The sequence below is a fragment of the Lepidothrix coronata genome, unplaced genomic scaffold (assembly GCF_001604755.1).
Source record: "Lepidothrix coronata isolate B3197 unplaced genomic scaffold, Lepidothrix_coronata-1.0 Scaffold161, whole genome shotgun sequence".
NCBI lineage: Eukaryota > Metazoa > Chordata > Aves > Passeriformes > Pipridae > Lepidothrix > Lepidothrix coronata.
This window is the reverse complement of record NW_016690341.1, coordinates 2,152,558-2,168,195: the sequence shown is the minus strand read 5'-3', so window position 1 is coordinate 2,168,195 and position 15,638 is coordinate 2,152,558. Positions and strand designations below refer to the sequence as shown.

General features: G+C 42.6%; 2 protein-coding genes across 7 annotated transcripts in view; one reads left to right on the top strand and one right to left on the bottom strand.

Annotated features, from left to right (window-relative positions):
• Nucleotides 1–211: 211 nt before the first annotated feature.
• KCTD21 (potassium channel tetramerization domain containing 21) lies at nt 212–15,609 on the bottom strand. Of its 6 annotated transcripts, XR_001877087.1 has the most exons (3): nt 15,563–15,594; nt 984–1,184; nt 212–368 (listed from the first exon to the last, which is right to left on the bottom strand). XR_001877087.1 is itself a non-coding variant. In XM_017829268.1 (2 exons), exon 2 carries the CDS (start codon nt 7,402–7,404, stop codon nt 6,622–6,624), a length of 783 nt encoding a protein of 260 aa, XP_017684757.1. In that variant the 5' UTR covers nt 7,405–7,434; nt 15,563–15,609; the 3' UTR covers nt 4,592–6,621. The 6 variants fall into 6 exon arrangements, 4 of the variants coding, with proteins under 4 accessions (XP_017684757.1, XP_017684760.1, XP_017684758.1 ...); XR_001877088.1 differs by lacking the exon at nt 212–368 and having other exon boundaries at nt 882–1,184; XM_017829268.1 differs by lacking the exons at nt 212–368; nt 984–1,184 and adding an exon at nt 4,592–7,434 and having other exon boundaries at nt 15,563–15,609.
• The window catches only part of USP35 (ubiquitin specific peptidase 35), a 33,248-nt gene continuing 32,465 nt past the window's right edge, over nt 14,856–15,638 (top strand). The window contains exon 1 of the mRNA XM_017829266.1: nt 14,856–15,107. The gene's annotated coding sequence lies outside the window, so the exon portion shown is untranslated. The remainder of the gene's footprint in view (nt 15,108–15,638) is intronic.

The window sequence follows — 15,638 nt, the reverse complement described above, 5'->3', positions numbered from 1 at the left end:
AACAAGTCACTTAAGAGCTCTAATAGTGTGTGATTTAGCATGCTGCTCGCCTGGCTTTACTTAGCATGAGCAGCTGGATTTGCTGAAGTCTTAGGCTGAACTTTCACCTGGATATGCTTTTGGCTGGAACAAAGTTAATTTTCTTCTTAGTAATTGGTACAGTGCTGTGTTTTGAATTTATTATGGAAATACCATTGATAACACAGTGATTTTTAATTGCTGCTAAGTAGTGCTTACTCAAAATCAAGGATTTTTCGGATTCCTGTGCTCTGCCAGCAAGCAGGTGCACAAGAAGTACAAACCAGAAGACAGGGAGGCTGCAGCCATCAGCAGAAGCTCCAACTTGGCAAAAGCAGTTAATGTCCTGCCTATATGAACACAGAAAAATAATCCAATAAGGTGTTAGAAGGCCCCAGACCAAAAATCACTGTTGGACCAAGAAGCACGTGAATAATGAGCATGTAAAATAAACCCTTATTCTCTGAGATAAAAAGCTCAGGATTTGTTTGGGGTCTCTTTGTGGAGGCACGCAGCTTGAGCTGATCTGCTGCTGTACTCCATTAACATTTATAAGTCCAGCACTGAGACTGCTACAGGAAACCCAGGGTTGAGCCTGAAGAAGGAGAAAGCTCGTCTGACAGTGAGTGTGTGTGTGGGTGAGGAGTCGAAAGGGGCACCAGCTGGGGCTCACTGGAGCCACCCACTGTGAAGGAACTCTGGTCCTTGCTGTTAAAATTCTCAGGTGGTGTGTGTGCAACTCCTTGAGCGGTGTGAGAATGCTCAGGCAGTGGCTTTCCTCTAACAAGGGTGATGTGGGACCGGGTGGGTGCGGGACCTGCAGTGGGGCTGGGTAGTTGACTCTGAATGTTGTGGGGTTGATTGGCTGTGGGACTACTTATGGAGTTGGGCACTGTTGGGCCTGGGTGATGTGAGGCCACCCAAACTTCACTAGGCTGAAGCTGCTTCCAATTACACCAGCTTACCTCTGCTCCAGGGAGGTGCCATCTCAAACCAGTGTCGTTGATGTCCGAGTCAGCTTCCAGGTACAAAGCATTCTTTCAGAGGAAAAAGCTCAATTTTTAATACCTTCCTTCCAGCCTGCAGGGTAGATGCATACAAGGCTGATGCCTTCTCGCTTCCTTACAGCAAACCTTCATGAATTTAGGAATAGGACCTTGTAGGAGCTGCATGGAATCACAAAGATAATATCTTCAACTTGTATTTTCCTGTACAGCAGCAATATATTATGGTTTGCTCAAACTCAGGGACTAGAGACTAGTCCAAAAGCATTAGGGTTTAAAAAGGGTTTTCACTGGAAAAACGAATTCTCTGTTTATAAACGTTTGAAACATAAATGAGCTAATGCTTTTAAAATGGTTTTGATTATTTCTGAAGGCTTGTTCATCCAAGTTTTCTACAACTGCATTAATTTTTGGGGAGCTTCCTACAATTCTCAGCCACGGAGAGGTCGAGGTAAGCATTGCAATGATGCACTACGTAAAATCATTAGAGAAAGGAAAAGCTACCAATTCAGCAAACTTCACTGCATGCTTTTTTCTCAAGAAATATGTCAGGCAGAGCATCTCCTACTTCATTCACATTTTATTTACTGTTTTCTAAAATACACATTAGTAACAGTCACAAAAGAGTTACAGGCAGAGAAATACAATTGGATTTTTAATGTGATAGCCCTCAGGCTCTCTATAAAAGTGGACAGAAAGAAAGACCAACTTCTGACACTTTTCAAATACTACTGATTCCAAAGCATGGCTTTTAGTGAACTGGGGCCCAAATTCTGATCAATGGGAAAATCCTACAGTTAGGAGTTAGAGCAAGAAAATAGTGAGGGAAATGCCAAGAGAAGGAGGAGAAAAGGAATTATTAGATATAGCCCTCCCCTATAGCTCCTTTTTTTTTTCCTGAATTCATATGGAGGGCATTCTTTGTGTTATTCCTAAGTGAATCTGAGACCCTGATCTGGATATTTATGCTTCATCTCGCCCTTCTTGAACAGAATATCCGTATGACTGCCTGTACTAATTCACATACAAGACTTTTACTGTGAGGGCCACATATTAGCACTGCTTGTACCCTGCATGTTTGTGTCCATCAATGTGTGGATGCAGAATGGCACTTAAATATTTCAAAATGTATTGAAATTCTGAGCAGTGACACCAAATTCAAAGGGATGGGGTGAAAATAAAACTCCCCAAAGGAATCTTCTTCATAACTTCTCCATTTATCTGTGAAGTGTCAGAAGATCCTAGATTTACTTTCCTCAGTATGTTCCTTCTATGGCTGAAGGCAGTATTTATCACTCCCATCAACCTTACATATGGATTCCACCAGCCTCTCCTAGAGTGGGAATAAATCTGATTGATTGCAGGTATTTACTGCAAGTGAACTCAAGCAGCAGTTAATATGCAACAACCCAGCTATAATATGGTAAGTACAGCAGTGCAAATGTTTGGTGATTTGAAGTACATGCAATTTGAAGCAAAGCTGCCTGCTCCTGAGAAGTTACTAGCATAACTCTTGGCATATTTAAGGTGCATAATAGGAGATTAAAACTGGAAAGGACCAGTGAATCATTCTAATTATAGCCTCTTGCAGCAAAATTTTTGTCTCTATTGTTATCTTGTGGTTTGTTTTTTTCCTGAACACATCGAGATTTTCTATACTCTCCCTACTAAATCCTGGATTCCTGGATTTCTTGTTAACGTGTGAATTCTTTCAGATCTAAATTTCTACAACTATTTGTTTCCTCACCATCAACTGCAGCAACAATCACTCCTCCCACTAACTCCTTCTGACTCTTAACAGTGAGGAGTATGTCTTAATATTTATGTATAGTCTTAATTTAAGTATGTCCTAATATTTATGTATAGTTTCAGTCCCTTGATTATAACTGGACATTGTTAGATATTTATGTCTTAATATTTTTATGTATAGTTTCAGTCCCTTGATTATAACTGGACATTGTTAGATATTTAAGATATTTAAGAGCTACCGAGCCTAAAAACACATACAGAAATCCACAAGTGTTTCTTTCTGGACTCCATTAAGATGTTTCAGAATAATTCTGTAATATAAGAAATACCACTGCTATGCACATGTCCAGGCCTGAAAATGACATTAGACTACAGCTAACAACTTGTTTATCATCTGCCCTAACTCTGGTATCTTTCTGCTCTAACACAACTGAATGCTCTATTCAGTAGCCATTAAAAAAAACGAAAATACAAACCAAACCACCGAAAAAGTGAGACCATTTAAAAAAAATTGCAGGACTTGGCCTCATTTTGTACACAAAGGTGTTGACAGAGACAGGCATATGGCAGAACCAGGAGTTATGCACCAAGATGTAGAAGAAAACACCCTTCAAGCTTTAAGGGGAAAAAAGGTCACTAGATCCTTTTCAGGAAAAAACACCACCTATTTGTTCTGAGAATGAATATTACACTCAACAGTGAAATAATTTTTAGATGTTACTGCTAATAAATGCTAAGTGCATTTCATGACTAGTGATGGGGTTGTGCTGCACTTAAAATGGCTTTGTGCATATTTGCTTCTCCGTAATTCAGGAAAACTCTTGAGAAGAAACATTATCAGTGCTGTTCACTGGTAAACAAAAGCAAGTTACGCCTCTAGGGCTCAGAAAAGGAAGGTAAACAAAAACCAGCTATCCAGATAAAATGCAAACAAATGCTCTGGAGAGAGAACATTCCTATAAACAGTCATTATAACGTAACTCACAGACTGCAAAATTCGGGAGCAGCTATAGATTTAGCTTAGCGTATAGTTTGAAATAGCAACTGCACAGAACATATGTTTGCCTGCAATCACCATTGATTCACTCACTGCCTATTTCCTGTGCTCCATGAGCACACAGAATGGCCGTGGCATTCAAAATAGTACAGCATACATAAAGATGTTTATTGAGCGTAGCAATTTAGAGGTACCTTGAGTTTTTCTGTTCCTCCCGAAGCTTGGCTTCACTCATGTCTTTATACTGGTTGGAAATTTTGCATCTACATAAAGAAGAGAGATATTTTGCATCTCTCTATGTATTAATAAATGACAGATTTGTGGCCAGCTCTACCTTTTCCTGATTTAGTTACATGAGTACGAATAAGTGTGTATTCAAGTCATGCATCTTTTGCATAAGAGACTAATGGCTTAAAGCACTCCAGGTGAAGATCTGAGTTCAGTTCTCTCCTTTTACAGACTTCTCTTATTCACCTTTCACCAGAAAATGCAGTAATGATTCAACTCCCCCAGGCAATATTTTTATTTTGCTGAAACAGAATGGAGTAGTACTGATCCAGAGCTCTAACGGGTGTAGGTCAGACTTCCCCGCCACCACCTCCAAATGAGATTTATGCCCACTGCTCTTACCTTTCATAATACTCAAGCTGACAGGAAACAAATTCCTACAGGTGAGTATTACTTTAGTCATGACATAGAAGACCTCCTGTTAAAGATCATTTAAAATCTACTCTCAAGGATGTGGGTTAAAAAGAAATACTGTCAACGGTCCCCAAAAGCTATGTTATCATAAATTCAGCAAAGGTGTATCTGTTTCAAGGCATAGATTTGATCAAGGAGGGTTCATTTTACAGATCATAATCATATTAACAGCACAGTCATCTCTGTGAATGTCCAGCTGAGTGGCAAACACATGCTTTATAATTCAGGACACGGATGAGGGGGAAAAAAAGTTCTTCCTTATGCAACTAAAGCTAGATAAATATGGTGACTCAAGCCAGAATCTGGCCACAAAATCCTGTCTGCAGTCCTTAAAATTCACAGTATTTGCCAGGTTTAATGGTTCTGAGGGCTGCAAGCCCAGTAAGTACTTTCTGGCAACATGGTCCCACGTATATCATGCTGGTTTAGCAACAGGTCAGACAAAGGGTAGTGGTCTGTAACAGGCTGACAAGAGCTGCAGAATGTGCATTTTTCCCATCAGCATGCTGATTTGTGTTGTTCATGCAGTTACAGCTTGGGACAGTAGAAATATACTGATCTCACTGTTTTTTACAAGAAAAAGAGTTTCTTTATGCTTGTTCACAGGTCAGCTTAATGTAATGACAGACTAGTTACTTTGGGAAACAAGAACATGAGTAATACAGAGCTTTGCAGCCCTGTGCTAAGAACCTTTGGAAGTGCTAAAATTCTAAATGCAAAACTTGGTTATTGCATTTTCCCTTTTATCTCATTAAAGACACCAGAAAATGTTCCAGAGGGTCTCTAATGTACTCATAGCCATCTGGCTAGGGAAATACAGTTAAGATACTTTTAAACATAATTAGCTGAGAAAGAACCATTTTGAATGTGGCACAAATGATGTTTAGAGACAATATGCAGCTACTGAATTATAATCTTCATTACAGCACAGACCAGGCGTGTACGTGACCATTGTCGTCACCTCTGGATTCCCACTGCCTTACCTATGGCAACCTGACACTGAAGCCAAGCAAGTGAGGAAAATGCTATTTAGTGACCTGACCATTTCACACGGATGTTAAAAAAAAAAAAGGCTCAATGTACTAGAATAGGAAAAGTGAGCCTCTGTTTTTGTAATGAAAAATACTAGGTGTAACCTGATGAGAATGTTGTCTTTTCAAATGGAATCCATCCTATCCAGAGAGCATGTGATGCGCTCCAGGCACTGTTGAAGGGAGATGTGCCCAAAAGAAGGCCAGAAGAGGCTCAAATGCTTAGAAGACATTTGGGGGCCTCTGCCCCAAAATCTTCATCTCAGAAAGTTTCAGCAGCATCCTCCAGACAAATATTAACACTACAAGAGAAAGAAAAGGACTAGGTGTCTTGGATGCCTTTGGAATGTAAAAGTTTAATCTTCTTTGTTTGTAAGAACACCATTCTCTCTTCTATGGCTTCCTTGGTTGTTCTCCATGCCAGTCACATTATTCCAACATGGCTTCCCCGAAAGCAGAATAAAGCAGGGGCTTCCTCACAGGGTTCAGAAAAAAAACACAAGGTAACTTCAGATGGTGAGAGAAGTCCTTTGTTGAACCCAGGGAGATGGGATCCCTTACTTATTTGCAGTTTGCACCATCCTTTACAGCTGTATTGAGTGCACGTGGGAGGCTTCTTATCTGTGGATTCAATCAAGCTTCTTGGATACTCCACACAGGTGATACAACAAGACATGGAAAATTCGGTCCTAGGGCTGTCTGCTGCACTGCAGCTCCATGGCATCTTTCATCACATCTGTTCTCCAGATACATTCCAAACCTTGATTACTGAACCCTCACATCCCCTTGCAACATAGGCTAGGGATCACTTCCATTTTCTGGGAAAAGTAGAAAGGAGAGAAGTTTGGTGATTTTCCCCACAACTGTACAGCAGGTCAGAGGGGGCAGCAGAGACAGAACCAGTCCTTAATTCAGGCGCTAGACAATATTGCTTCCATCTAGAATATGGACATATTCTGAAAGGTCGTATTGGTAAGTACATTAAAGGAAAATCATCTCCTTGTTAGTGACTCTTAATCCAGATAAGCATGATTCTGAATTAGGCTGTAAGTGTGTTTTAAAGGGAAACACTAAACCTGTGTTATCTCCATGCTTCCTGCACCGCAATAAACAGCCATTCCTACTTATACCGAATTAGGCGAATAATCTTATTATTCATGAAATCTGAAGTATGTGGATGAGAAGAATCTATGCAGAAACCATCACTCATGGCTATTTTCAGCACTTCTTCCACAAACACCTGGAAGCTATTGATTTGCTTATTATCTGGCACCACCCAGAGTCTCTTCAAGTTCTGCCTGGTGTACTCCTCTTCAGGAAGGCCTTCCACACTTGCCACCCAATCTAAGGTCAAGTGGTTGGGGTCCTGCAGGTAGCTGGATATTGAAGAAAGGTTTCCGTTGAAGCAATAGTAAAGTTTGGAACCCAGAAGCTTCAGGAACAGGCATGATGTAGAGAAGATATGAGCACTAAACACTTCCATGTTGGAGGAAGACAGGCTGTAAATCTGGGGTGCTTCTCGGACAGTGAAGTGAACGGTTTGGGTCTTCTGATCAAGGGTTATGTTGAGCATGGCGTTTTTCTCTGCTTTAGAAAGCTCTACTTCCTTTTCCTGCAAGGCCTCAATCAGCGGCTGAATTTGATAAAAATCCACCTCCCGTCGAAGTAAGCCCATTTCCTGAAAGTCTTCGGGGAGGTCCAAGTGAGAAGTTCGTAGGAAGTTCAAGATATAGCGGAAGATTTTGCCATCTCTGTCAATAAAGCAGTTGCCTTGGCTGTCCTTCTTGGTTGGTATCTTCCCACTAAACATGGCCCCCAGCATGGAGTCTGGAAAGCTAGTCAGAGTGGACAGAGAGGTGGTATAGAGTTTTCCTCCAACATTGAGCGTGATAGGTTCTGACATGGTGGAAAAGTCACGATGTTGGGACTAACTCTAAAAAAAAAAAAATTAAAAAAAAAATCCAACACAACACATTTAGTTGCACTGACCTTTTTGAAAGGTTAAACTACAGAGATAAGGAGTCCTAAATATATGAAGGTAACCACATGGCAAGAATTCATCATAGAAATTAGAAATAGGGAATTACTTTTGGAGGTTGTATCTTGAGAACAAGCATAAGGATGTTTTTTCTCCTAACAGATTTGAACAGGACTTCGTTAGTTCAGTTTAGTGCCAGGAACATATGTCTTCCAAAACTTTATAATCATGCTAAAAGTGAAATCTCTCCCATCAATGCCTACAGTGGTGGCTGACTTCAAAGCAAGAGTTGTGTCCTAGGCTCATATGATCCCATTTCCCTCAGGAATACAGAATTTAGAGGGGACAAAAAAGGACAGGACAACATCTGGACACATCCCAACATCGTCCATAGTGTCTGAGGATATGATTAAAGCAGAATTCCCTAACACAGCGAGCAGTTCCTGCCATAAGCGCACGACAGTAAAATAACCCACCAGGCTTCCTCCTTCCAATGTGTTTTACCCTAGAAAACATTTTCTGATTAATTTGGGCCATATCCCAGTTGATGTTGTTTCCACATGGCTCCTCTGCAATCAGCTGAGACAAACTGAGGATGCGATTTTAAGTGCAGTTAAGCATCACTGCCTTAGGAAGGGACATGACCTCCCTCGGCCCTCCACCATACAGTCCTCCTCCCTTAAGCCATCTCTGGCACTTGTCTGATCCCACAGTGAGCCAGTTTAAGAAGAAAACCCAACATTTTCTATTCAGCATATGTTTCAGCTATATCTTGGAACCAGACCAATGCCAGGGCTGGGGCAAGGAAAGAGAAAGGAGCTATGTAGCCCTCTGCATGGCAGATCAGCTCAACTGTCTTGCACAGGTGGGCCATAATTCCTGCTACGTGAGGAACTGCAAATCTTTTTTCCCTTGTTTGCTGAATCCAAATCAATCAACAGTTCAGCAAGAAAATCACCAGTGTTTGCTTGCAGAGGCAGGAAGTAGCTCTTGCTATAGCAACTACAGTTATTCAACAGAAAGCTGCCAAGCAGCTCCCTTGAAATTAAACTGAAGTACAGGCATTTTCCTAACTAGTCATGGAATAATCATAGACACTACACATTATTATCAGCTCTGGAATCACAGCAAAATACAGATAGGAAGAAGGTCATCTTGTGCTGAAAGATCAATTTTTATGGCTGCTAAAATCGAAATAGTAGTGTTAATGGCATCCTAAAACAAATATGTCTCTAGACAGCAGCATATTTTGCTAAGAAAAACTGATCCAACCTAGGGCAGCTAATTAAAGGTCAAATGAGAACCTGTATTGCACTTCTAGTTTAAGACTAACATTCCACTTTGTTCTTTAGCCCTTGGCACACAGCCTATATCCCAGTGCACAGTAATGGAAAGATGCAGATCTCTAAATCCAGAGTGCTTTGCCTGTGTATCCCTTAGTCCCACGTATCTGACAAATTGGCAAATAAAGATGCATGCATAGACCAACACAACACCCCGTGTATGCCCACGACCAAAGACCCTCCTTGTGACTAACCTCAGCCAAATATACTCCAGAAAAAACTACTTGTTCCAGTGCTAAGCCCCCCTTAGCACTGTAGTCTCAGCATTCTTCCCACTCTTGAAGGCTTCTAGCCAATTTAGAGTCAAGAGCTGTTTAAACCTGATCACGTGGAGGCTTTAACTGATCTAATTCTGTAGCACAAGTGGCTGCCATGTATTTTTTCCCCCAAGGGCTTGCAATATGTCTGTAAAAGCATTGCTACAAGCACAATCAGGCATTTCCAAAAAATGAAATGGGTTTTACTTTTTATCCCGTTTCATCAAACAGAAGCTTCCCTACTCTTCCCTGCAAATCACACAGCCTGTAGAAGCAGGACTGACAGTGACTCCATAGACCACATTCATTGCTTCTAATCTTTGCTGCTCCTCAGGCTGCTTTAGATTAAACAACCTCAGTTTTTCTGTTCTTTCTTCATAGGTGAAGCTTTCAGATTTTTGGGCCCAAACCTGTTTATCTACACCATGAGAGCTGGTTTCTCATGCTCTTGGACAGCCTTAGCCAGATGCGGAGTGATATGTTTTCTTTGATGTGTCTCTGACAAGGCTTCACTTGGCAAATCCCATGGTCAAGAGTCACAACCTAAAGACCACCGTATGGTCCAAAGATACAGATTTTCATTTCAAACTCATCATCCACCCTAGGTTTACTGTGATCCAAAGCCTCACTGGCTAATAGCCTGAATGAGAAGCAGACAGCTCAGTCGAATCTGAACAGATAATATTAAAATCTCTTGTAACTGTTTTCTTTATCAGCAGTCCAAAAGGGAGGCTGCCAACAAAATGTGGCAGTAACATGAGCTCTTCAAAGCTGAAGACCATATCTATGCTGCCAGCAATAGCATCAGAAATCTGCCCAAGCTTTAAGCTCCGGTGTTGGAAAAGTTCTGGGTGTAGTAGCACAGAACTTGGCAGACATGGCGTTACTCCCTCAGCATGGCGGCTCTGCTTCTCTCCCACTTCTGGGCACTGCTCAGACACATGCCCTGGCCAGCCTATTCTGCTTATGGCTGTTTTACAGTCAGCAGACAGGCTGGATTTCAGTCTCCTAGGACACCAGCCTGCTTTTATTTTGAACCTCCTCACTGCCCCTGCACTAGATTAAATTTCAAACATTTATGACGCAAACATCTGGCCCATGGATAAGGCTGCAGGATAACTATTCCCTAGCTGTCATTCCTAATCATCTGCTTTTGCCTAATTCATCCCATTACTTAGAGGTTTATATCTTTACAGTATGAAGATGAATCTGTGTCTGGGAACCTTAGAAAGACCCGAAACTTCAGCACAGATGAGCACCCCAGTGTCCACTGGATTTATCATCAACCTGGACTTAGTGCATTGAGCAACCAACATAGTTGACAGTAGCTGGGGAAATAAAGTCAGTCCTTGCTGCTTTTCTTCATACAAACTTTTTTATGAAAAAATGTTTTTCATAAACTTCTAAAAATTAAAATGAAATGGGTTGTCAGTTTTCTCTCTTTGCTCATCCAACCAGCATTTGCAGTCCCTACCCTGGTTTATCAAGCCTAGGTACTTTGCTAATACAATATAAAGATTGTCCAAGAATGCAGCATGGAAATCACATCTGCTTGGTGGCATTTCCACAAAGAGTACGAGGTACCAAGAGCATCTGATCTTGGATGTGGGAGGCTACCCGGTCTAATGGAAGGTGTCCCTGCCTTCTGGGCACTGCAGGCAGGTTAGCACCAGATGATCTTTAAGGTCCCATCCAACCCAAACCATTCTGTAACAGTATGATTCTATAACCTGCAGTCACTAAGGACAAGTACAAATTGGGTTATGGTTCTTGGAAGCAGAGATTTATAGCAAAGTCTTTTGTGTAGCCCCTCCTCAAGTAGCACTTAAAATTCATTCAAATTAGATCAGCTAGAGATCTAATTTGAGAGCTGAAGATGTGAATTTGGCCAAAGAACATAAGATTTATTTTGTGCTTAACTAGCAGTGGTTAACTTTATGAAAAAGTCAAACTGCTGAATAGAAGCTGTCTGTGAGCATCTGAGCATTTCAACAGACCAGGGCTTGTAAATTTTAACTTGGATTTTACTTACAGGAGCATCCTCAACACCTGCATAGAGAACATTTTTGTAACAACCGTCTACCCCATGAGTTTAGTTCAGCAAATAACTGGTTTGAACCTGGGAGAGTAATGGGGGTTGACACAGAGGGAAAGTATGAAAGTATGTCAAATGACAAAATCTACGTGATTTCACTTACTGATGCCTTCATGTATTTAGAACCATCATTATCACACCCCTTCATTTGCCTAACCATTTTGAATGTAGAACAGCTTTGGATAAGCTTATTTTTCTTCTCCTGTATTCATCACATTTAAGAGTGCTTTAATTAGCTAATAAATAAAATTCTGTATACATAATTTAACTGAGTGCCTGTTTCACCCAACTTGGCAAAACCCCACAAGTGTACAAGTAATCATCCAAAAAACATAAGTAAAATGTAAACAAATGGCACAAATATTACGTATTTAACCACTCTGAAAAATGTATACAGCTGTAGTCTATCCTTTTTAACCAAAAAATTCAGTTTACTGTAAAGTCTAAAGTTACAGATATGTTTATATAGTTGCCAAAAGATATATGTATCTATATCTATATCTATCTATCTATCTATCTGAAGACAATTTATAGCAGGATTTTTATTGGGAAAAGAAATTGACTGCAAACACAGATTTCACTTTACAAACGTGGGGAAGAAGAATTAATCAATCCTTTCAGATTTCAGAGGCAATGCCCAAGATGCAGTTAACAGGCATCCTACTGTCATTCAGAGGATTTAATTAATGAGATTAAATAAACACAGAGCAACAAAGCAAGAACAATCTGTAATTTGGTAGGAGGTGATCATGATGAGTTGTTAAGGTTTCCAAAGTCCATCCCACAGGCTTCTTATGGCCTCTAAAGCCCTTAGACATGACATTAAAGGCATTAGAAGTTGTAGCATCCCCTGAAATACAAGTTAACATCTGCTGTGACACCAACAGGGTCTTTTGCTGCCAGATGTAGTGATACATGACTGTTTACACAGTCATTATTTCTAATGGTTTTAATTTCATAGAATCGCAGAATTATAGAATGGCCTGGTTTGGAAGGGACCTTAAAGATCATCTCATTCCAACACCCCTGCCAAGGTCGTGAACACTTTCCACTAGACCAGGTTGCTCAGAGCCCCATCCAACCTGGCTTTGAACACTCCCAGGGATAGGGCAGCAACAGGTTCTCTGTCCAGTGTACCAGTGCCTCAGAAGTTTATGTATATTATATATTGCACTGCTGGTTAATTTTATAGTGTAGGCTTCAATAGCTCACCTGTAAAATATCCCTCCACAACCAAAACTTTGAAAACCTGTATTTAAGACAGTGAAATATGTGCAGCTTCCGTATAAATAGTTGAGGAGTAAAAATGAACCACAAAAAACATACACAGCAAAAAGGAAGAAAAAAAAAAGATATTAATTATTTAGGCTGGCACAATGAAGAATGCCTAAGTGGCAATAAAATTAAAGCAAACCAGGGACCATTTCTGCTAAGCATCAGGAAGAGCAGCCAGACTAAAAACCTCTCTGGCTTTTTGAGTATTGCCCAAGAGAGCTGGTGAAAGCCACATCAAGTAGATAAATGTTACAAGAGACAGATTAGGTAATGCTTTATAGGAAGTAATTCTGCCTTAGAAGGAGCAAGATTGATTTCAGCTCAAAAGGAGGTATGAGAAAAGAAACAGCTGGGCACCTGTAATGGCTGCTGGAAACTCTAAATGGGATTCAGCAAAAGATGGTTGTTGCAGGATGGGGCTCCAGTCTGCTCCATTAGAGCATATTAATGGTGAACACATAATCAGGCAAGGATGGTTCCTCTTGCACAATGCTTGTTCTGCTCTAGGTCATGCCCCATTTTCCCTACACTCAGCACGTATCCCTTTGCTCCACTGTGTTTTACTGAAACATGTTTTGGTTTGAGGTAAGAATTCCAGTTTCTACAAAACATTCAAGTCTTGAGCAAAAAAAAAAAACAAATAGTAATGAAGTTGAGAACTCCACATCTGGGCACAGCCAGCCCCATGGCACTTGCTGTGACTCTACCTGCAGAGCAGTTTTGTGCCTTGTCCCTTCTCAAGGGGACGATTTTGCGAAGGAAATCCAGATCCTCAGCTATGAGCTCATGCCCAACTGTGTTATGGGGCTGCAGACCAGGCAGTTTGAAGTCTAGAAGAAACTCCATGAAAGACAAGATAAAAATAATAATCAAAGAACTAAAAGGGGGGGGAAGAAACAAACAAACAAAAATATTTAGAGGATAAAAAAAAAACCACTTCAATTGACCACTTACTAGCTTTCAGCAGACAGTAGGTGTCAATGAGAGCTGAACTTCAGGGAGAATTTTGGACAAAATCCATTGCAAGCATAGACTCACCCTCCCTTCACGTATGCCTGATGCACATATACTTAGCTCATCCTCAGCTACAGAAGGTTAAACATTTTCAATAGTTTCTGTAGCCTATATGCTTATTTACAGTAATCTTACAGAGGAAACCCCACGTTTTCCCATCGCTGCAGGACGGACCCACCTGATTTTGGACACTTACTTAATATCAACCCCTCCAATAATGCAGCATTTAGAAGCTTAAAATTCGGTCGGTGAAGCAGAGCATGGCGTGTCTGCCAGGAGCAATAGATCCCAAAATGCAGCGCCTGCGGGGAGGCACAGCAGCTTTTTGTTTCGGGACTGCTGTGATGTCTCTGGAAATTTCCAGCAGGCGTTTGGGGAAAGGCCGCTCACCCCGAAGCTGGCACGGGGGACTTTGTGACCAGCTCTGGGAGGGGACTCAAATTCCCAGCAGGCGTGAGGCAGGAAACGACGGGTCACCCTTCCTTTCTCCCTGTACGATAGGATTGGTATCTATCTGCCGGCGGCTGCAATACCTGGCCATAGACACGCTGACAATCCACCTTCGGAGCGCAGCCAGTTATTTATATTTATTTACATTTAATTTTCTGCCCGTGCTTCTTTAGACACAGAAACTCTGCTCTGGCAATGAGACGCATGAATAATGGGAAAGCGTGACCGGGAGTTCCACAACAACTCTGGTTTGCTGTGGGTGTGATGATGCCGTGTGTTCACCCCTTCCCAGACCTGCACCTCGATGCCCTTGAGCATCTCCTGGGCTGCCTGCTTAGGGATGCAGCCGAATGCAGAAGGCTGTCTGTAGGGTCTCTGCAGCTGCTGAATTTAAGCAAAAAGAGGAGAGGGTAGGGAGGCAGGGGTAGGAAAATAGAGCTGGTGACCAGTTAGTAAGAGCAAGGAGCGATATAAAACAAAGGTCAGGTTCCTCCTGAGAGAAGAGGAACAAGATCAGCAGTGAACAGCGGGGAGGAAGAGAACGAAATGAAGGTTAAGTGCTGCTGAAGGAAAACCGGCTGACAACAAGATGGAGGGGGAGAGGGAGTGCAGAGCCAGAGAGATGCGGCTGCAGCGAGGTTTGGAGAATAAAAGTCAAAGTGCTGCAGTGCTCGGCAGTCTCCTGGTGTGACCTTCGACACCGGTAGGCTCAGGGGCTGCTGGGTGGGCAGTGCAGACTGTCAGGAGGGCAATGCCACCGGCAGCCAGGAGGGAGCCTGTCTGGGGTCTCATGGCAGCGGGGAGCATCACTTTTCCTTCCGAGATGATACCCTTTGTACAGTCCAATATACCAATTTAATGCCAGTTCTGGCAAAGGTTTGCAATGTTTTTTAATGTCCTGTCCAGGCATCCACATAAGTATCACCTGGCACCCCTGGAGTATCATCCAGATACTCTTTATTTCCTTCATGGACCACTTTATTCCCTTCCTGGACCACTTCATCTGCACACCTGGTAGCCCACCACCTGCATACTGCTTGATTCACACACAGAGTGGTTCAGCAATCCAGTTTCCACCCCATCTCCCACTGACACCATCACTTCCAGAGCACCCCTGCAGTGAAAGGGCAGCTAATTCCCAGCACGGATGCAGCTGCACGATAGCAAATCCCACTCAGAAATCACAGTAACAAGGTAGGTACCATCCAGAATTAGACCCTCTGCAGGGTACAGCTCACGGCCATTGACCAGCCAGACCCAGCTGGCAGCATGTCCCGGGTGTGGGCATACAGGATGTGCTGTGAATCCTTAAATTTCGGAGATCTTTCATTGGAAGGGGGTGGGGAATGCAAAGTTTGCAGAGTGGCGCTGAGCCCGACCCTGTTAAGGGCAACCTTAGGTACGGCTCACCTAACACAGCCAGGCGCTCACACTATTAAATTAGCTTACAGTACTAAAAAAATACCCCGTACCTCCCTCTGCTCAGAGGAGGCTCACCCATCCTTCCCGCATCCCACAGCGGACCAGCAGCGCGGCTCCCGGCCGCCGGTACCCGCTTGTTCCCCGTGACTCAGTCTCTCCACCTGGGGGAGTTCCGCTGGGGGTGCCCCTGGCCCTCCCCACGCCCCCCAGCCCGGCCGGGGACCCACCTGCGCCCCCTCCAGCCGCCGAGCTCCGCCGCTCGCAGGGAGGCGCAGGGAGGCGGAGGAAGTGGGGGCGCGGCGC